Source organism: Rhynchophorus ferrugineus, unplaced genomic scaffold (genome assembly GCF_030347505.1).
Source record: "Rhynchophorus ferrugineus isolate W39M unplaced genomic scaffold, kcgeb_rfMv2 rfM10, whole genome shotgun sequence".
Classification (NCBI taxonomy): domain Eukaryota; kingdom Metazoa; phylum Arthropoda; class Insecta; order Coleoptera; family Curculionidae; genus Rhynchophorus; species Rhynchophorus ferrugineus.
The window spans coordinates 32,389,730-32,413,190 of NW_027472589.1; the positions used below are offsets into that span (position 1 = coordinate 32,389,730).

General features: G+C 35.3%; 1 protein-coding gene across 2 annotated transcripts in view; it reads right to left on the bottom strand.

The window, feature by feature from the left end:
* LOC143203473 (L-selectin) overlaps window positions 1-23,461 on the bottom strand; it is a 36,959-nt gene that overhangs the window by 8,336 nt on the left and 5,162 nt on the right. Inside the window, exon 1 of one of the 2 annotated variants that reach the window (XM_076415644.1) lies at window positions 1,848-2,088. The exons of the other annotated variant lie outside the window; for it this stretch is intronic. Coding sequence (XP_076271759.1) covers window positions 1,848-2,004 — 157 coding nt within the window. The 5' untranslated portion in view covers window positions 2,005-2,088. Of the gene's footprint in view, window positions 1-1,847; window positions 2,089-23,461 lie in introns of those variants that run through there. 2 annotated transcript variants of the gene reach the window in all.

Genomic DNA, 23,461 nt, shown 5'->3' on the forward strand with positions numbered 1-23,461 from the left:
TTTTCATTGACTACCTTGAAAAAGGAAGGACCATCAATAGCGACTATTACATAGCGTTATTGGACCGTTTGAAGGATGAAATCGCCGAGAAACGGCCGCATATCAAGAAACACAAAGGGCTTCACCAAGACAATGCACCGTGTCACAAGTCAGTGGAAACGATGGTAAAAATCCATGAATTGGCCTTCGAATTGCTTCCTCATCCGCCGTATTCTTCAGATTTGTCCCCCAACGACTATTTCCTGTTCTCGGATCTCAAAAGAATGCTCGCTGGGAAGAAATTTTCGTCGAATGAAGAGGTGATCGCCGAAACTAAAGCCTATTTTGAAGCAAAGGACAAATCGTACTACACAAATGGTATCGAAAACTTGGAAGGTCGATATAATCAGTATTTCACCCTTGAAGGGAATTATGTTGAATAAAAAAAACTTAATTTTGTCAAAAAAATGTGTTTTACTATGGTAGGCCGGGGACTTTTCAAGTGACCTGTTAATATCATAAATTAAGTTATTAAGTCAGTACATATAAGGATGATAATTGGGAGGGCCTATGTAAACCAGACCGAGAAACTACGAACAATTTCGTTAATAAAGTTGTTTGAGTTAATAACCAAGAAGACTGTAGGGCCTTTTATTTCGATGCAGTTTTTTTCGGTTTTTATAAAAATTAATCACAAATAGATTGAGTTAGAACAAAATTATTTAGAAATACAAAGTATTCCAATCATATTTTTAAATTTATATCTTATGAAAAAAATTAAATCTTGAAAATGGCTAATTAAGTATGTTTATCAAAGATAATAAGTCTTTATTGCCGGCTTGGTGGCGCAGTGGTAAAGGCGATGGGACGGTCCTTCTACTGTTGCGATAGTCGCGGGTTCGAATCCTGCTGGTGCATGGTCGTAAATGTATGTTTATGATTGTTTAAAAATTTGTGAATGTTCTAGGGAAGAGTGTAAAATCCGACAAGGAAAATGATCCCAGTCACGAAAGTAACCTGGCTGGGAGAGGATGTCTCCTGGGATGATTTCTAAATTTGGTCACTCGCCATTCGGTAGGCTTAATACTGAGGACCGTGGTTCGGAGCCCACGTTAAACTTTAGGCCCAATCCAGATAAACCCATGGTTGGTAAAAGGAGACTATATACTATATATATATATATATATATATATATATATATATATATATATATATATATATATATATAGTGAAACTAAATATGCTTTAGATTAATCATAATTCTGGAAAATATATAATTTCATGTCATAATTTAACAGCATTTCTGATGTGTTTTGATTGGTTTTGGTTTCAACGGCTTAAAAGTGCTGATTTTGGTGTCAGTGGTAAAGAACGACTTAGAGGATCAAAAAAGTCCAAAAGCAATAAATTGCAAGGCATGTTGAATGAAAACCCAGCTCGAACTCTTAAAGAATTGTCATATAGCTTGGTAATTGATGAATGAACTGTTTCCAGGCACTTAGATGAAAGAGTAACCATCCAAAAAGCATTGACATGACCAAACCTTGAATTTTTTTTTGAATTTTTACCTTGAATGGGAAAATCTCTCGTACCCAGTGTATTCACCAGACATAGTGTCATCTGATTTGATCAAAATATGGCGATACTTAGATATCTTTCACACCAACATTGTTCATTCGACACGGTATGACCGTTCTGCCAGAAATATTCAAGACATTCAAGATTATTCAAAGGTTGCAAGGTAAAATTAATTCGTTTTATCTCACCAAGTGTACTATGAAGAACCTAATAAAGTCATAAATTTTAAAAAATATTTCTAGGATAATTCTATGTCAGTTATCTCGACTACACAACAAAAATTAAAATACCTGCTGGTGATCTGAGATGAATGTCTCTGGTAGCACAAATCTTTGGATCCGGAAAAACGAAGAAATCCGCTTCGGGGAACATCATGGCTTCGAATTCGTCACATTGTGCGAAAGATGGATATAAAATAATGATCATCATGAGCTTGTAGATGTCCATTTTGACGATTTATTTGGACGTAACACTAGCAATCGTAGACGATACTACGGAATTACTATATTTATATTGATTTATATCGAATTTAAAATCCATTTACCGATCAACTGGTTCCTTATCGTCTTGGTTTTTTTTATTTGCATTTTTCGGATTTAATCGCTCAGCTGGGTTTTCCATTTAGAATTAATACGTTGTAAAATTATTTTCAAATAAAATATCAGATATCCAGATGATTATATTATTTCTTTTTTATTAGATACGCTTAGTACGTTTTATGGTAAATTTATTTATTATGAATTTTCATTTGTACGTGAAAATTTATTATGGTATTTTATAAAGAAAAGGCACCAAACACTTTTAAACCCATGAAGACATATGATGTATTTAAATAAAATGTTCTAAATTACACGACAACACACGTTATAACGGTAACACGGGCTAACACGGTGTAACAAACAAACTCTGAAGACTAATAACATAGAGTAAATATAGAGGTTGTAAATATAGGGTTCAATGGTGGCTCTGAGACCACTTTTTTGATTGGTTCATTTGAATTGACCAACGAAGGCCCTTGATTGGTTCATTTCTATAACGCCATTGTTTGTTTCAGTTTGTTTACGACGACATTTTTGTGTGTCTAATATAAAATACGATTAGCATTCTTGTGTCTTAAATATGATCATTATTATTATTCGATTTTAATGTATTTTCATTCTCAAAAGTGTTGTGTATCCAGTGTTTGTGCGGAAATAAAAACCGGACGTAGTTTTCCTTGGAAGAAACACCCCAAGTTAGCAAGATTAAGGATTTGTGTGACTTAGCATTGCTTTTACCTGGTACGTATACAATCACTACATAGTATAAAACAAAGTCGCCTTTTCTGTCCCTATATCCCTATGTGCGCTTAAATCTTTAAAACTACGCAACGGATTTTGATGCGGTTTTTTTCAATAGATAGAGTGATTCAAGAGGAAGGTTTATATGTATAATACATGCATAATATACTAAGGCAACATTGCTAATTTTAGAGGTTTCTAACGTGATGTCGTAAATTAACCTATTTTTTAGGCTTATTTAGCAATTAGGAAAAACGCTGCCTAACCCTACGAGTTAGATCAAATTAATGTACTACAGTATTGTACACCATAAAAAGGTCTACAAAAAAGTCCGCGATGGTATATGTTTATCTTTTAGGGATAACCCACATTAACCATTTTTATTGTTTACTTTTTACGTGAGAAAATGGCTTATTTACGAAGCTATTTTAAGCAATACGGCATTAATCCTTATCGAATTAAGTACCTTAAATACAGTGTGCAATTAATATAGATCAATATGGTTCCTTACAGCATGTAAATTAAACAAATATTTTCGGAGATATTACAAATTTAAAATTTGCGTTTAAAAATGTGTAATGTAATAAAAATTGTATGAATTTAGATATTCCAAAGATAGCAGGAAATCTTCATAGTAAGTATAGGGGAAGAGGAATTGTTTTACTCCAAATTTAATGCGTGCAGGCCAAGGGCAGTAATGAATGAACCAAAAATACTGGATCGATTTTAATCATGTTTTCATTGAGTGACATAGGCATATATATTTTATGCCCGTGCAAAGTCGGAGCGGGCCGCTATGTTTTTATATACAACGTTCATATTTTTTCTGTAGTGTATTTAATTTAGTATCAGCATTGCACCCGTGCGAAGCCGGGGCGGGTCGCTAGTTATTTATATAAAGCATTTGTGTTCATATATATTATTATTTACAGCAATATAACAGAAAAAATTATGAACATATTACCCACACTCTAAATCCAAAATGTGTCCAAATATACTACATGAAAAGTTTCTGTTACCCTTTAAAAAGTTGTTTGTAAAATGCCATCAGTTTAAAACTTTTATTTTATTATTATGAAGAGGTTCATTTACTTAAAACAAATGTATATTGGTTAAGATACTTAAAATTAATATTTTGGCTTAAGGCTCCTTAACCGAGATAACTTTTTCAACAAGGCAAGCTTGATTTTATAAACAAGAGATTATCATGACTGTCTTATTATATTGGTAATATATACGTAAGCTGTCTTTTTAACTCCTCGATTTTGCCATAATAAGAGCACAGTAGTAATTTTGAAATATATCATGTTTTAATGTTTTGTTGCTGTTCTTTAAAGTATTACTTTTCGGTATGTTTTCTCAATTCTGACGTATATCATACGATTTAACTGTTAATTATCCATTCCATATTTTTCGCAATAACATTGTAAAAATAATAATAACTTGCCTCAATACATTTTTGTGTTCAACAAGTAGGTAAAATATTAACTGGCTTTCAACTGTGCTGCTTTGCTTTCATTATGAGCGAACAATAAGATAGAAATTTTAATACATCTTATTTGAATTGATAGCACTAAAAATATAAAGGGAAGAGCTATAGACACTTTTGATTATATTTGCCATGAGATATGTTATGTTTTCAATTAGATTGCAGGTAATTTTTCAAATATTTCTTTTTATAATATTTCTATTTGTACAGAATTTTATATTAATAAATGGTTTTGAAAAATTACATTTTAGTTTGGTTTTATTTGAAACTTAATTGGTCAATAGAATGTGACGTCGGAGGTTAGTCACGTGATAGGTCGTGAATCGTCGACCAATGAAATGCTCCCCTTATAAAATATTTTCATTACAGGTGCCTGTAATGGTATTTTAAACTAACCAATGAAATTCAGCGAAATGACGTTCGCAGCGCCTTTCTGCCGAGACCACACAAAACAATTCTGAAATTATTTATATTAAGTTAACACTCTATATATTACTCGATGACTAACAATAACGCGGGTCAGTAACGAACTCCGTGCCAGGGCCTCCCACTCCACAAGCACAGAACGGAAACTAAACCGAACAAGTTCGAACACGTTTCATACTACGCATAAACTATGACCGATCGTCGTGCAAAACGTCCGATAATAACAGGTCAATTGAAAAGCCTTGGGCCTACTATAGTAAAACACTTTTTTTGGCAAAATTAGTTTTTTTGTTCAACATAACTTCATTCAAGGGTGATACACTGATTACAGCGACCCACCAACTTACTCGATAGCATTTTTGTAATACGATTTGTCCTTTGCTTCAAAATAGGCCTCAGTTTCGGCGACCATCTCTTCATTCGACGAAAATTTCTTCCCGGGGAGCATTATTTTGAGATCTGAGAACAGGAAATAGTCGCTGGTGGCCAGATCTGGAGAATACGGTGGACGAGGAAGCAATTCGAAGGCCAATTCATGGATTTCTGCCAATGCTTTTCGACGATTTCGTCCTTCAAACGGCCCAATAACGCTATGTAATAGTCGCTGTTGACGGTCCTTCCTTTTTCAAGGTAGTCAATGAAAATTATTCGATGCGCATCCCAAGATACAGACGCCATGACCTTGCCAGCCTACTGTTGCGTTTTCCCACGCTTTGGAGCAGGTTTATCGTGTACAATCCATTCGGATGACTGTCGATTGGACTTCGGAGTGAAATGATGGAGACATGTTTCACCCGTTGTCACATATCGACGCAAGAACTCGGGTTTATTACCTTTGATCATCTTCAAAAACTGCTCCGAATCATCAACTGGTCGTTGTTTTTGGTCAAAAGTGAGCTCGCGCGGTACCCACTTTGGACAGAACTTTCTCATACCTAAATATTTGTGAATGATATGATGTACTCGTCCAGTTGATATCTTTGGAGTGTCTGCTATTCATTCAATTTTAATTTACGGTAATTCAAAATCATTTTGTGGCTTTTTTAAGTTGCTTCACTCAAAATGCTATAATTCACAAACTAATGATCCGACAGCTGTCAAATTTATACACGCATCTTTTGAGAGTTAGGGCTAACTAAAAAACATATGGATTTAATTCTACTAGCGCCATCTATGTGTCAGGCCGGGGACTTTTCAATTCACCTCTTAGGTTGCCTGTGTCATTTCATTCACATCAAAGATTGTTATATTCCAAGATGATAATGGAGCCACAAACACAGACAAAAAGGTTCAGTTATGATTTGAGAAGCATCAGAATATCATCAAACATCTTACATGGTCAACGCACTGGCCAGACCAGGGGGATTGAAGTGAATTAAAAGAGTGAAGACTAGAATTCTATCTTCAACTTAATTAAAACAATTAGCGGATGTTCTCGTACAAGAACTACAGCTGTTTTAAAAGAAAATGGCAGCTCAACGCCTTATTAATAAATAAATATTATGTATATGTCAGGTGTTTCTATAGACAGATAAAAGAAAACTTAACAGATCAATTGAAAAGTCCCTAACCTACAGGTATATCTTACATTCAGAAAGAAAAATATCAATACCGACTCTGAGACTGTAAAGATCCCTCTATCGCCCTCTAAGTCCTGTAACAGAAGGAACCCTCTAAACTAATTGTTGTTTGTATTTTTAGTTAAAATTACGACCTCCTTTGTCTTACAGCGACCGTTAGTCTAAGGCCTCTGGTAAATGTTTGAAAGTTATCTCCGCGCTTATTATTCCGCACACACACGTCATTTGCTACCCGCATCCGTCGTTAGATCGTCGCCGATGCTCTTTGCGCTTTTTCCAGGCCACTTTCTTCTGGCATCGGCTCAGTCAGATAGCGCTTTCGGGGGACCTAGCGGAGATTAAAATTCGCAGGTGGGTCGAACAAAGGCGGGAATAATAAGTTGGCAGTTGATTCGGCGATGGAGATTCGCGGGCTTTCAGTCGGGATTTTCTTACGAGCGGCTTGTTATGATAAAGAAGTGGAAGGTTTTAGGGGTATTTCCTTTTTCTGTCTTAAGCAGCCTAAGACGATTCTAATCTATTAAGGGATAAAGATAAAGGTAGCGGGACGGGCTGGATGGAAGCCGGAGGGAGATCTTGCTGTGTATAATCTACAGGATATTATGATGTTCTGTCTCTTTTGTTGTATTTAAAACAAAAATTATGTCAATGTTAATACCACTATTCTTAGGACGAAACATGTATTCCCATCAATGCCATCTATTGGTATCATGTCAGATAAAAAGCAAAGCATTAGTCTCAAAATCAAGCAAAATCTCATTTTGACCTAAATCAAAGAGATTGGTTGTACTAAAGCATCAAACCAATTATTAATACAACGCAGTCAAAAGAATGTTTAACGATTAATTATCAATGCTTATCGGTAATACTAAGGTAATACCAAGAGTTGCACGATGACCTTGGTCAGTCGGAATGTGTGGTTGTGCATGCGATTGTTTGTCCGAAGACTCACTACTATTTTGTAGAAGGAATTCACACGAGAACCGAAAACACTGGTTGAAGAAATACTTGTTTATTTCGATCTTAAATGATACATGTAGTCGACGAGAGAATGGACAGGATATTAGGTTAGGTAGAGGAAGTACCGTAGTACTGTGGAAGTTGGTAGAGAAAAGAAAAGAGGGCGAGACGTCGTCGTGGTGGTCTTTTATAGCTGGGAACCGCATAGTACCAATCCGCCAGCGTTGCCAACCTTTGAACTTGGTGTAAGTGGATACCTAGTGGCCTAAAGGGTTGTAGCGGTCGCTATATCACTCCCCTCCTAGCAGAACGTACCTCCATGTGGTGCAGGTTCCTGAATGCACACGCAATCAATTGCCCAGGGACTGTTTATGGGATAGGGACCCCAACATTACTCAAGAGTTTTACGGGATCAGCTGACATCGAAGATATAGCAAGACGTCCTTCGTCTTGGGATGTTCCGATTTGTTTGAAGGTACCTATAACTGCAAGGGTGTTCAAGCGTTGATGTTATGTATGATGGGCTTTTGTGGTTTTCGTCCATCGCGTTAGTCTCGTGGAATAACATCGACCATGTGATGTTGATGGGTTCCGTTCCTCGTGCAATCCTTCCATGCACGTGCGGAGCACCTGTCGAATGACTTCTGTTGAGCTGGTCACCAATTGTAGGAATGTTCGTCTTGGTAGGTTGGAATAATGTGTGATTGTTGATGCGATTGTGTGTTCGAGCACTCACTACTATTTTGTGGAAGGAATTCACACGAGAACTGAAAATACTGATTGAATAAATACTTGTTTATTTATATATTGAGTGATCCATGTGGTCGACGGGGGAGTGGACAGGATATTAGGTTAGGTAAAGGAGGTACGGTAGCGCCGTGGAAGTGGTAATGTTACAACGGGTAGAGAAAAGAAAAATCAAACGTCGTTGTGGTGGTCTTTTATAGCTGGAAACTCATAATACTGATCCACCAGCGTTTCCAACCCTTGAACTTGGTGTAGTTGAATACGTGGTGGCCTAAAGGGTTGTAGTTGTTGCTACATGAGATTGTTAAGTCATAGAAACTTGAAAGCAGCGCAGTTATTGGACAATTTGCAGGAAAACAGAATATTGAAGCGAACCAAGTCAGACGAGCCTATAAATGTATAGGTGTATTAACTTTAGCTTAGAATTTTTAATTTATTTATTTTCATTTGGGAAGTACTAAATAATGAAAATAATGTATTAATATCGTACTCACCTAGTTTATCTATGAATGCAAATAAAACAAATACATACAACAAGTACAAACCATATCTAATATAAGATGAAATTAATTTACAAGTCTATTAGTGTTTATTTTATTCATTAATGAAGCTCGTTGTTTGTTAAAACTGTAAATTCGATAGTTTTGATACTTTTCTCCCATGAAAAATATTTAACATAATCATTATTACTGTATAATTTATTTTATAGAGCTTTATAGAAATTCATAACACTTGCATCTCTGGGGCTCACCAAACACTTATGTAAGTTTTAGTTACATTTTGTATGTGAATATATTAAAAATTATTGCAAAACATATACAATATATACAAATACAAAATATATTTCTGTTTCTAAAAGATACATGTTCAAATGGACATTGTGTGTGGTCTGAGATAGTATAGGATCCACTTAAGTTTCAAATATCTATATCTATATCTATATATATATATATATATATATATATATATATATATATATATATATTAATCCAAATATTTTGTACAACTTTTGCCATCTCTCTGGTAAGATGGCAACACCATGTCGAAGGAAGGATGTTGGACTTGGCAGCTATCCAATCATCGATCCATTTTCGCACTTCTTTATATTTTCGAACACGTGTTCCTGAAGGGAGGATGATTTTGGGTCGTCCTTTCAACATTACATCGTTCGATCTATTCATTTGATGTCGGTAAACAGCTGCAGTAACAGGTTCATTTGGTTTTAGCACTTCGCAATATATTGCACCTTCTTGATATCAGCATATTTACATCAAGACATATGCCCATGAATATTTTGTTTCTATATTGATGTAAATATGTCTCCTGAGCCAAGCCATGACTATCAGCACTTGGAATTGTCATAGTAGATTTACTTTTTATAGCCATTTACTAAACACCACAGAAAACTGTTGTCGCGATGTTTAAACGGTTCGAGATTCTTTTAAACTTTTTGGCCGTCCATGTCGTTCTTTGTCATTGACATCAGAATTATCACTTTTAAAACGGTGAAAATAAAGCAAGTTCCAGGGTAAGTTCCTAAGTGTTCTAATCAGTGTAAATGTTTTTGGCAACAGATTTCTTCAAATCAAACAAGTATAATGAATGTTGAAGATGCAATTTTGAGCTTTCTATCGTCAGCGACTCTATACAATGAACAACTCAACAATAGTATATGGAAGCATTTCTAGGTGAACATTTCGCACATAGTGTATGTTTTTCATAGCCGAGCATTCGTCACGATAAGTTTGGCACGTTAACTTACTGCAATATATTATATATTTTTTATCTGAACTTATTTTCGATATTTTCCACAATTCCAAAAACACTGGAGCAATCAAAAGCTGCACAAAAACTTTAAAAATATTGTTTATTATCATACAAAGTAGTTTTATAATAATTAAATCACAACAACCGCATTTCTCAGTTGTTTTCTCAAATTTATTAAAACTAGTAAGCAATTTACTATGACCAAATGTCACAATTACATAAATAAACATACGAAAATGAATTATTACCTATATTTAGTGTACGAGCAAACATATCTCCTGGTTAGCAAAATAGGCAGACCTCAACATATCTGAACTGTTATAGGGAATTTTAAAGCTGTGTATGAGGAGTAGATTTATATAAGAAACATCATTGAAGCAATTAAGGAGTATTTCGGCACAAGAATGGGACAAAATTCCGTTCGAAACTATTGAAGCACTCTACGAATTCCGTGAAGAATTGCAGCTGTTTTAAATATAAATATTGGTTCAATACCAAACGAGACCTATTAATTTAATAAAGAAAACTATTTTATTTAACGGAAAGAAGATGCGACACTGAGGAACTATTAGAAAACAGACTGTTGTGTATCCCCTGTAACTTTTTTCAAAAATATATTTTAAAGTCTCCTTTTACCAACAATGGGTTTATCTGGACTGGACCTAAAGCCCAACGTGGGCTCCGAGCCACGGTCCTCATCATTAAGCTTACCGACTGGCGAGTGACCAAGTTTAGAAATCATCCCAGGAGACATACAGCCTGATTACTGGCGTGATAGGGATCATTTTCCTTTTCGGATTTAACACTTTTACCTAGGACAATCACAAATTTTAAACAATCACAAACATAAATTTACGACCATGCCCCAGTAGGATTCGAACCCGTGCCTATACTTCCTCTTTTAATGTCAAAATTAATGCCTTTTTAACAACCGATGTTAACAATCTTTAACCGACATGAAATTTACCACGAAACCAGACGCAGTTATCAAAAAGACATCGATTTTTACACGATTCTTGTGATCGGATTTGTGCAAAGGAACTGGAAAAAAAAAAAGAGGAAAGAAAGAGGAAAGTTCGCAGAAGCGTTCACGGTACATTTGCCGCGAGGTGGAGCCGCTGCGGACCTACGTCGTAAATTTCGGCCGGAAATTGCCAAAGTTTCCAACTGTAATGATGTGTAAAAATGAGCGTACTGTCTGTTCGACGCTGAATCATTCTTATCGAGGTGGAATTTCGAATAGTATATTTTCGGTCGTGAGAGATTTTTTGCCCTGCGCTCAATTTTGTTGTAAGAAAAAAATAAATGAATGGGGTATAGTTAACAATATTGTATAATCAGTTTAATCAATGTTATTTTCTTTATTCATTAATGCATTTGTTATCACTCATTGTAGTTTAACTAGATATATGGTGTCAAGTTGTTTCTATTCTAAAGATTTTTTAGTGTTACAGTTTTCTAGTTGATTCTTTGCTATGGCCTCTGATCGCAAGTATCACGGAATCATCAGCAAAAGTCATGTCAAGAAGGTACATTTTTGGTCCCAATATTCTTATAGTATTCCTGATTTACGTTTTTATTGCAGAATATATTTCGTAAGAGTTTCAGAGCGCGACGTATTTCTTCGATAACATTTTATGACACTTGCAATTGTTTGCCTCATACCAAACCTTGTCTAAGACTTGAATTACATCTATATATATATATATATATATATATATATATATATATATATATATATATAACCAAACCATTTTTAAGATAATAAGGAAGTAAAACTCTTAAGAGTACAGGAAGAAATAATTCGAACTGATTTTCTTATATATTCAAGGAGTTTCGACAAAATTTCTATACAGAGTGCTGAAGTGAAGATTTTCAAGAATATTGCCGCATATAATCGATTATTATCATGTTAAAAAAATTATATCATGGTTAAAAAATTACATCCTTAGCGCTTTTATTGCTGATTTCCTATGATGGGTTCCTTTCATTTGTGCTTCCACTTGTAAATAATTCTTAAGTACATAGTAAGACTGTTCGCAGACGATAACATTTTCGCATCAAGAGATTGCTTAAAACCAGATTGAAGTGGCAAATGACGCTATGCAATTTAGAGTGTTGGTTGTAAGAATATAGATTGAAGATGGATGCAATTGGAACGATACACATGAGTGTATGGTCTATTAGAAAGAAGAAATGTACACAATAATCACTTGAATGATGATCAACAGCGGAGCATATTTGTGAAATAATTTTCTTTTCTGTTCTAGTCTCCAGGGATCTAGAATGTTAATAACTTATGTTGTCCCGTCGATGATGGAGAACCTCTTCGATGGCCCCTTAGTATAACTGCTTTTGAGACCTTTTATTTGTACCTTTAGCACCAGTGATTCATAGACTGGCGCTAACTTCAATTTGCCTTGATTGCTCACAGCTGACGATATCAGCTATACTTGGATTTAAACAATAAAGCACTCACCGTGCTATTCTATTAATTTATTAATTACCCATTGTAATGTGGCGGTATACAACTCCACTCCATAGAAGTCCTTTCCACGAAAAAAAAAAGATTTGAGATAAAGAGGCGTTGGTGAACCAGCTTGCCCAGATTAATGAAAAACTACATCAATTTTACTGCCCTTAAGAGACAAGTCAAGAACCACATTAAATTGATTTTATTAAAGCATTATATCAATATAGTTGTTGTCATGGCGATAGACATAAACACAGAATATACAATGATTACGAATTCAAATAAATTGTACAAATAAAGATGCTTTTGAGGATACAAAAATTAAAAATAACAAGCAAAAAATCAAATTTAACTAAACCGATATTGTTTACGTTACGGTCAGGAATAGAAAATAACACCATAATTATTAACAAAAATAATACGGACGCAGAAGAACAAAGATATATTTTTATTGAAAACTGCATCGGTGTGCGATAATATATTGCAGTCGAACTGTTATTTACATGTAAACAGGCGTCGCTTTTCGACGGATTTCGAATAAAATTTGTTTTTGAAACGTTACTATTTCGAATGTGTTTGTCAGCGACATAAATACACGCACACACACGTAAAACGTTATATCCGGAATTGATCCAGTTCAGTAGCCTTTCAATAAATAAACACTCCTATATATAAACACCACTATATATATATATATATATATATATATATATATATATATATTTATATATTTATACATATATTTATATATACATATATATATTTGATGTTTGCAGGTTCGTCCATCGATCAGCCAGTAGTCGCTGAGAGCCAAACCTGCTGAATACGGTGTATGTGGGAGCAATTCGAAGTTTAATTCGTGTAGTTATGCCATTGTTTTGATCGACTTGTGACACGGTGCGTGGTCTTGATGAAACATTTTGCGCAACATTTGCAATTTGCGCCTTCAAACTCTCCAATAACGCTATATAATATTCACTGTTGATGGTATGTCCCTTTTCAAGATAGCCAATTAATATTACGCTACGCACATCCCAAAATGCCGAGGCCATAAACTTTCCAGCTGATTGTCGAGTTTTAAGGCGTTTTGGGACGAGGTTTACCAGTTGCTGTGCAAACGTTGCTCACATGACAATCGTTCTAACTCCAGAGTAAAGTAGTGGTGATCCATGTTTCATGCATTGCCACATATCGATGCAAAATTCTGGTATTTTACGTTTAAACATGGCCAAACACAGTTCAGAATTACTAGCACGTTTTTGTTTTTGATCAACAGCGAGCAAACCATTATAAAACCAACACGTTCTTTTGATATCGATACGATACAATGTTAGCTAACTCACGAAGCTTCACTTTTCGATCACTCAAAACGATTTTTGAGTTTTTTTGATGTTTCCTTGTGTTACCACCTCATTTGGACGTTCACTGCATTCGGCATCATCGGTGCCTCTACGACCAGGTTTGAAGGCAGCAAACCAACGTTTTAGTATTTTTTCTGATGGAACGGAGTCCTTATAACACTTTTCAAGCCATTGCATCGCTTGAACGGCCGTTTTCCCCATAAAAAAACGTAAAATTAAGTGTAAATAAAGTGTAAAATTAAAACACGAATTTGTTTTCAATCCATGGTTTTGAAAATAACAAATTAATGTGTCTCTTAGCACAATTAATCACAAACTTATGAGTCGAACATCATGAAATTTTAACAGCTTTCTTTTGAAGCTTAGTACCAGCTGACAAACTCGGGACTTTTCACTTCACGTAAATAATAAAATATAAACCAGGACAAAGACATATAGTAAATAAGACAGCCAATAATACAGTAAATACATAAGTATGAAGGGAACTATTATTACTATAAGAAAGATGTAAGGATTTTACGAGGTGTTACCAAGGAATTCAACTCTTGATTCTAAGGAGTATCCTTGATTTCATATTCCATAGGGTCTCTCAATGGGATTGCAGTATAAAAAGCAGATTTAATTGAATTATATAGAATAGTATAACAATAAACCGTAAGTTTACAAATATCAGACTGTAATAGCGTCCAGGTATCGGACCAATGCAAAAAATTGGTAAAACAAGCGTTCGAAATCGAGAGATTTTAGTTTTTATTATAATATTTCTTCTCTTGCACAATCACCATCTCAAAGACGCAAAAGTTCCACCAGCTTGACCAATACGGATTTTTTCAACAGTAGGTACCACTTTATTCCATAGTACCACTGATCCTAAGTACCCGAGCCCTTATTCTTGCTCTAACTGGATCCGTTGAGATTTAAAATAGCTGGCAATTCATCAGTTGTCAATACTTTTGTTTTCTCTCCATGAATAGTCAAGCCATATGGCTCTGCTCGGCTAGTTATATGACGAATAGTGTTAGAAGACTTAGCATATTATATAAGTGAATCTCTTGCGGCCAAGCATAGTTTGTAGCATCATATTGACTGTCATAACTTTTTTAAAAAGCGGTAAGATAAGATATATTATTGTTACTGTTATCTTCACTAGACACAACTATTTCAGACCTCCAATTGTTCTTTGATAACTCATTTCAATAACTCATGAACTGGTTAAATAACTTTATTTCTTATTAACAAACCAAATATTTTATCCAATCCGGAAAAACATTTCCCTAGTACTTAACAATCTCTCGAGTGGTAGTGATACCTTACACATTATATAATGACACGTAGAAGACAGACAAGATCTTTTAAATAAGGAGATTATATTATTATCTAATTACGATCCTATAATTTTCTAAAAACTGTTGTGTGCGTTTATTAATCGGATCGTATGGTAGTATGCTTTTTACACAACGCATTTCATTGGTATCGCTGACAATTAATTACTTAGACAGTGCATTATTTATAATATTTTGCAGCACTTTATTTTGGTGTCTCTGGATTGATGTTGAATTTGCTAGTAGTACCTAACCCACAATTCGACGCCATGCGTCCGAATAGGCCTAAACATTGACTTATACAGCCTTGTTATCTAAGGATAGTTTAGATTTACGCAAAACAATAATAACACATCTGGTTGGTTGAGCTTAACTTCAGTTTGTTTACGTTTTATTAGTATAGGCTTATTTCAAGTTTAGCATCGATCGACATGTATCCTAAGATATATTATTATTACTTAAATTTACTGAAAATAATGGAATTTCTTAAACTGAAATTCATGGATTCTCCGGAGATGATAAAATTGCCGTATTATGACATATATTTTCACAATAAGTCCTTGATGTTGGTAGATCAGCTATATCTAATAGGCAAAGGACTATTCTGCGGAACACCTATAACAAGTATATTGAATGCATTTCAATATATTCCTCACCCTCTTTCACAATAAACTGTTTATCTATGAGGTATGACCTTATTGCATAAGACCAATATGCCACACCTTATCAAAAGCTGACATATCGAAAAATACAGCAGATTTACATCTTTGTTTATTTGGTTGGATTTAAAATGATCTTCCAATATAGAGAGATAGAAAAAGTCTCAACTAACAATGAGCAATACTTTGGATAAAATACGTTGTACCTATTTCTCCGAACAAAGCTTCAGATTTACGAACCTTTTACGCCCTAGATTCTTGACTATCCTGCGGAACACCTGAATATATTGAATGCATTTCAATATATTCCTCACCCTCTTTCACAATAAACTGTTTATCTATGAGGTATGACCTTATTGATATATAACTAATAACATATATATTTAATGCTATGCTACGAATTAATTACTTCCCTAGTATCTGGAAAGTAGCCAAAATATTAATGATACTTAAACCAGGAAAAATACCTGAAGATGTGACCTCCTACCGACCTATAAGTTTATTACCAATAATCTCGAAAGTTTTCGAGAAATTATACATAAAAAAACTAAACTATATAATAGAAAAAAGAAAAATTATTCCAGAACATCAGTTTGGCTTTCGCAATAAGCATGGGACTATAGAACAAGTACATAGACTTGTAAACCAAATAAACGCTGACCTAAATGCCAAAAGATATTGTTCGGCTGCTTTCCTAGACATATCTCAGGCTTTTGACAAAGTATGGCATACGGGCTTGCAGGTTAAACTAAAGAAACTTCTTCCTCATCCGGACTATCAGCTACTAAAATCGTATCTCACTGACAGACATTTTATTGTAAATCAAGGCGATGAACATACCAAATTAAATCCCATATATTCAGGAGTTCCGCAAGGTAGTGTACTGGGTCCAGTACTGTATCTTCTGTATACGGCTGATCTGCCCACCACAAAAATAACTACTGTGGCAACATATGCAGACGATACAGCAATCTTAGCATCCCATGAAGATCCAGTCACAGCATCAATAAACCTACAAACCCACCTGGTGCAAATACAATTATGGTTGAAGACATGGCGCATTAAAGCCAATGAATCAAAATCCACGCATATAACGTTTACCCTGCGTAGAAGAACATGTCCACTAGTAAATATCAATCATCGTCAACTCCCCCAAGCAGAGAATGTTAAATATCTTGGTATGCATTTAGATCGACGCCTAACCTGGAAGAAGCACATACTCTCTAAACGGAAACAACTGTGACTAAAATTATATCAAATGTATTGGCTCATTGGGCGCATCCCATGAAGATCCAGCCACAGCATCAATAAACCTACAAACCCACCTGGTGCAAATACAATTATGGTTGAAGACATGGCGCATTAAAGCCAATGAATCAAAATCCACGCATATAACGTTTACCCTGCGTAGAAGAACATGTCCACTAGTGAATATCAATCATCGTCAACTCCCCCAAGCAGAGCATGTTAAATATCTTGGTATGCATTTAGATCGACGCCTAACCTGGAAAAAGCACATACTCTCTAAACGGAAACAACTGGGACTAAAATTATATCAAATGTATTGGCTCATTGGGCGCAAATCCAAGTTATCATTAGATAACAAGGTATTGCTGTATGAGTCTATACTCAAGCCCATTTGGACATATGGAATTCCACTATGGGGTACCGCTAGCAAATCTAATATATCCATCATTCAACGGTTCCAAAATAAGGTGTTGCGTGCCATTGTTGATGCTCCGTACTATATTTCAAATAAAGTGATACAACGCGATATTCCTCTAGAACCTATAACGAGTGTAATCCAACGTGTTTGTGTGAAGTACTTCGAAAGAGTGTCAGTGCATCCCAATGTACTCGCTAATCAGCTAAATATGCGACGTGATAGTGAAGTGCGTAGACTAAAACGTTTAACACCACCTGATCTGATTACTGGACATATGTAGAGTTTAGAATAAGGATTAGAATAAGACTAATTAATTAAGATAATATTTTATACAGAAGATTGCTTAATGAAGTGATTTTCTACATGCCATGTATATATAATATAAACAGAAGAAATACTTATTGCCAATAGGGCAGATTGTGAACTCACGAAGAGTAATAAAAAAAAATCTATGAGGTATGACCTTATTGCATAAGACCAATATGTCACACCTTATCAAAAGCTGACATATCGAGAAATACAGCAGATTTACATCTTTGTTTATTTGGTTGGTATTAAAATGATCTTCTAATATAGAGAGATAGAAAAAGTCTCAACTAACAATGAGCAATACTTTGAATAAAATACGTTGTACCTATTTCTCTGAACAAAGCTTCAGATTTACGAACCTTTTACGCCCTAGATTCTTGACTAATGTTCACTGTCAATATTAGAAAACAGAAAGGACAATATTAAATGTTGTTTCGTTAAATATCGCGCCCTCTACCTTACCCGGAGGAGGGTATTTATAGCTCTAATTAAAATCGTATCTTGAAAAGGTCTAAATGGAAATTAACGTTCGGAGATTTTTGCGTTCCCATCGACGCGAAGTAGAGAGACGAGAGACTGAGCCGGCCATAAAAGACGGATGCCGTATTCATAATGTTCGATTCAATGCGAAATTACATCTAATTGCCCAGCTGCTGAAAGAGACACACTAATTATAACTGCTTAGACTTTAAAGGTTTTAAGTCCGCCGTTCGCCGTTGTAGTTTCGACGGGCAGAACTTTTAATACGCTACTTCTTCCATTGTGGATCGTAATGACTTTTATCCTTCGAAGAGGAAAAACTGAGCGTCGGCATCGTAAGGAGCTGAGAGCGCTCGTTCGATTTTCGATTCCGTACGTACCATCGGATCGCGATTATTTGTAATCCTCTGGAGTCGTATGTTCTCGTCCGTGATGCATTCGGCGAAGGCGACTGTATGAATGTTGCTATAGAAATTAATCCGCTGCAACTTGCTTTGAACCGGATATTTAGGAAAATCCACTGACTGGACTGATAACACAAAAAAATCTTGAAATACATTTCAAGTTTACGTTTTGTGACGTATTCTTTATGTTTTTGGATGTAGTGATTCCTATTTATACACGTTTTTTTAAAAATCTAATATACGTTCACTAGTACATCCTAAAACCTTCTCTTTTTCGCAGTGAGGCCAACATACTTTTTGCACATTTTCCTCCGTGGAAAGAATCTGGGAATTATTCTAAGGGCTTTTCTTGATTTCTTGTTCGATAAGCCCTGTCGATGGAATTTCAGGATAATAAGCAGATTATATTGAATTCATGTTCGAAAGCAAAGAAGAAGAAGCCTCAACATTTTATATCAGTGAATCTCTTGTGGTCAAGCATAGTTTGTAGCATCATATTGAATATCCTGACTTTTTTTAACTTTTCACATAATTACCTACTATGTTCAAAAGCAATGCAGAAACGATATCTCCTTGATGTATTATTGCCATACATGTCGTAAGTAAACTTCATAAAATGATAACCGAGGTTGAACTATTAAACTCCTATACATCGGGCAGCATGTTTAATTCAAGAGAACCAAATCATGTAATCTTGTATAGTTGTATATTCAGATGCACAAAATAGTAAACACACTGAATATTAGCGATTAAGTAAGAATTAATGGGTCTTCCTGTGTAGGTACTCAGCTTTAAGTCACTGTAGAGACAAATCGTAAGTTAGTTAGTAACGCCCAGTCAAAACTTTTACGCTCTGTAGAAGAGCGTGTCCACCGGTCTATATCAATAACTGTCAACTCCCGCAAGCAGATGCTAAACATCTTGTATGCACCTGGATCGACGCCTAACTTGGAAGAAACACATACTCGCCAAACGGAAACAACTTGGACTTAGACTTTATCAAATGTATTGGCTTATTGGGCGCAAATCCAACTTATATTTAAATAACAAACTATTATTGTATAAATCTATACTCAAGCCTATTTGGTCATATGGAATCCAACTATGGGGTACCGCTAGCAAGTCCATAATACTATATATCCATAATACAACGGTTTCAAAATTAAGTGTTGGGTGTCATTGTCGATACTCCGTACTATGTTTCAGTTGATACAACGTGATATTCCTCTAGAACCAATAACGAGTGTAATTCAACGTGTTTGTGTGAAGTACTTCGAAAGAGTGTCAGTGCATCCCAATGTACTCGTTAATCAGCTAAATATGCAAAGTGACAGTGAAGAGCGTAGATTAAAATGTCTATCACCATCCGATATAATTATTGGACATATATCACTACATAGTATAAAACAAAGTCGCCTTTTCTGTCCCTTTATCCCTATGTGCGCTTAAATCTTTAAAACTACGCAACGGATTTTGATGCGGTTTTTTTCACTAGATAGAGTGATTCAAGAGGAAGGTTTATATGTATAATACATGCATAATATACTAAGGCAACATAGCTAATTTTAGAGGTTTCTAACGTGATGTCGTAAATTAACCTATTTTTTTAGGCTTATTTAGCAATTAGCAAAAACGCTGCCTAACCCTACGAGTTAGATCAAATTAATGTACTACAGTATTGTACACCATAAAAAGGTCTACAAAAAAGTCCGCGATGGTATATGTTTATCTTTTAGGGATAACCCACATTAACCATTTTTATTGTTTACTTTTTACGTGAGAAAATGGCTTATTTACGAAGCTATTTTAAGCAATACGGCATTAATCCTTATCGAATTAAGTACCTTAAATACAGTGTGCAATTAATATAGATCAATATGGTTCCTTACAGCATGTAAATTAAACAAATATTTTCGGAGATATTACAAATTTAAAATTTGCGTTTAAAAATGTGTAATGTAATAATAATTGTATGAATTTAGATATTCCAAAGATAGCAGGAAATCTTCATAGTAAGTATAGGGGAAGAGGAATTGTTTTACTCCAAATTTAATGCGTGCAGGCCAAGGGCAGTAATGAATGAACCAAAAATACTGGATCGATTTTAATCATGTTTTCATTGAGTGACATAGGCATATATATTTTATGCCCGTGCAAAGTCGGAGCGGGCCGCTATGTTTTTATATACAACGTTCATATTTTTTCTGTAGTGTATTTAATTTAGTATCAGCATTGCACCCGTGCGAAGCCGGGGCGGGTCGCTAGTAGAATATAAATTAGGCTCTGGGCAGATTATGGAACTACTAACTGTAATAAAAAAAAGTAGGGAACAACCAATAATAACATATTAATAAAAATGAAACAATTCCAAACAATCTTTTATCCATCGCACTTTACAGTTCGTGTTTATCATAACGATATTCCTTTCATTTGATATAAGCCAATCTCCATCCCTGCTCCAACGAAAAGAGGACGGGGTCGCATTACCCCGACACTATTAAAAACTTTTCCCCGGTTCATTCGGTTCATGACCATAAAAGCGGCGAAATAAAATGCAAAGCTGGAAAATCTCAAATTTGAAAAGTTTCCGAAAGTAACCGCCAGCGCCGCCGCCTCCGCCGCCGTTGTATTAGGTATTCCGTTTCTATCCAAGTGGAATTGTCCTTTAAACCGCCTAATCATCAGTAAACTCACGTTCCAGTTATTTGTTAGGTAGTTAGTTAACCTACAGCTATAAAAGTGCGAGGCAACTTACATACATATTAGAATGGAACAGATTTGCCTCGGATATCACCCCTTCCTTTGTTAACAATCCCCCGACACTTTGGCCCCGCAACGTCGACATTGTTTTTTTATGAGGTCAGATCGCGTCGTCCTGATTATGTTTATATTTTCGGTTTTTTTTGCTTTGCTCTTACGGTAATCGAGAATCCTCCTGGGTGTAGGCGATCCCTATATCTCGACGTTCTTGTTTTTCGTGCGTGTGATGGTATCAAGAAGTATTAAAAAAAACGTTTTCATTACCAGTGTGGCAAGTTAATGGCGCTAGTTATTACGTGCGATATATCCAGTGTAATTATAACAAGTCAATTGAAAAGTCCCCAACATGACACATAGATGGCGTTACTAGAATTATGTTTTTTAGTTAGCTCTAACCTTTAAAAGATGCGTGTATAAATTTGACAGCTGTCGGATCATTAGTTTGTGAATTATAGCATTTTGAGTGAACCAACTTTTATTATTGTGAAAAAAATGTTTTTGTAGGAAAAAATACCGTTGAAGCAAAAACTTGGCTTGATGCCGAGTTTCCGGATACTGCCCGAGGAAAATTAACCATCAAGTATTGGTATGCTAAATTTAGACTTGGTGAAATGAGCACCGAAAACGGTGAACCCATTGGATGCCCAAATGAAATTGTTACCGACGAAAATATTTAAATAATCCGCAAAATGATTTTGAATCACCGTAAATTGAAATTGAATGAAATAGCAAACACTCTAAAGATGCCAACTGAACGTGTACATCATATCATTCACGAATATTTGTGTATGAGAAATATATGTGTAAAGTGGGTGCCGCGCGAGCTCACTTTTGACCAAAAACAACGACGAGTTGATGATTCGGAGCAGTATTTGAAGATGATCAAGCGTAATAATAAAATAGTAATGGATGAAACATGGCTCCATCATTTCACTCGACCAAACGACCAACGGTCCAATCGACCGTCATCCGAGTGGACTGCTCACGAAGAATGCGCTCCAAAGCGTGAGAAAACGCAACAGTCGGCTGGGATGCGCATGGAATAATTTTCATTGGCCACCTTGAAAAAGGAAAGACCCTCAACAGCGACTATTACATAGCGTTATTGGAACTTTGAAGGGCGAAATCGCCGACAAATGGCCGCATTTGAAGAAAAAGAAAGTGCTGTTTCACCAAGATAATGCACCGTGTCACAGGTCAGTGAAAACGATGGCAAAATTGGGTTTCGAATTGCTTCCACATCCACCGTATTCTCCAGATCTGGCGCCCAGCGACTATTTCCTGTTCTCAGATCTCAAAAGAATGCTCGCTGGGAAGAAATTTTCGTCGAATGAAGAGGTGATCGTCGAAACTGAGGACAAATAAAGGACAAAAAACAAAGGACAAATCGTACTACAAAAATGGTATCGTAAATTTGGAGGGTTGCTATAATTAGTGCATTACCTTTGAAGGGAATTATGTTGAATAAAAAAAAACTAATTTTGCCAAAAAAATATGTTTTACTATGGTAGGCTGGGGACTTTTCAATTGACCTGAATGTTTATAAATTCTTTGTGAGTATTGATAGTACTCACATATATGGCTGTTTGCTTTTGACGATTTTTTGAACTGCAATGTTTCTACCTAAATTTGCATGGTATTCAAGCTGTGGCGTGGTTTCCTAAGCTCTGTTATTCTCAATTTCCATATTTGAGGAACGTTAAGTTATTTACATCTAGATAGGTTAAATCCAAGGTCCCACGTTTCAGAAGTTCTCGGCTAAGGATATTTCCAGCAATTTAATCTACTCTTGTATAGATCTACTCTAAATAGATCTCTTGGTGTAGTATATTTCAAAATTTGGATATCCTTCACGAGTTTCGAATGACTACAGGTTAGGAGTAGTTTCAACAATCTAGGCGAAGATTACTATATTGTCTTAAATCTCACATTTACTTAATTCGGCACAATTGGCAATACGTCAATTTATCTTTTTGTCTTGATAATTTCTTTGATTCCGATTAACTAGAATGAATTCAAAGAATAACTCTATGATCTCTACGGAAAATAGTCCTTTTTTAAGTACTTACCTCATCTGTCTATTACAACAACTGCCAAAGCTCCTACCGATATTTCTATTTTTCCAAATTTTTATAACCTGCTCGAGTCTACTCAAGTATGTATGTATATATGTATATATGTACTCTTATTTTATCTACTTGGCCCTCAACTTACACCTCTT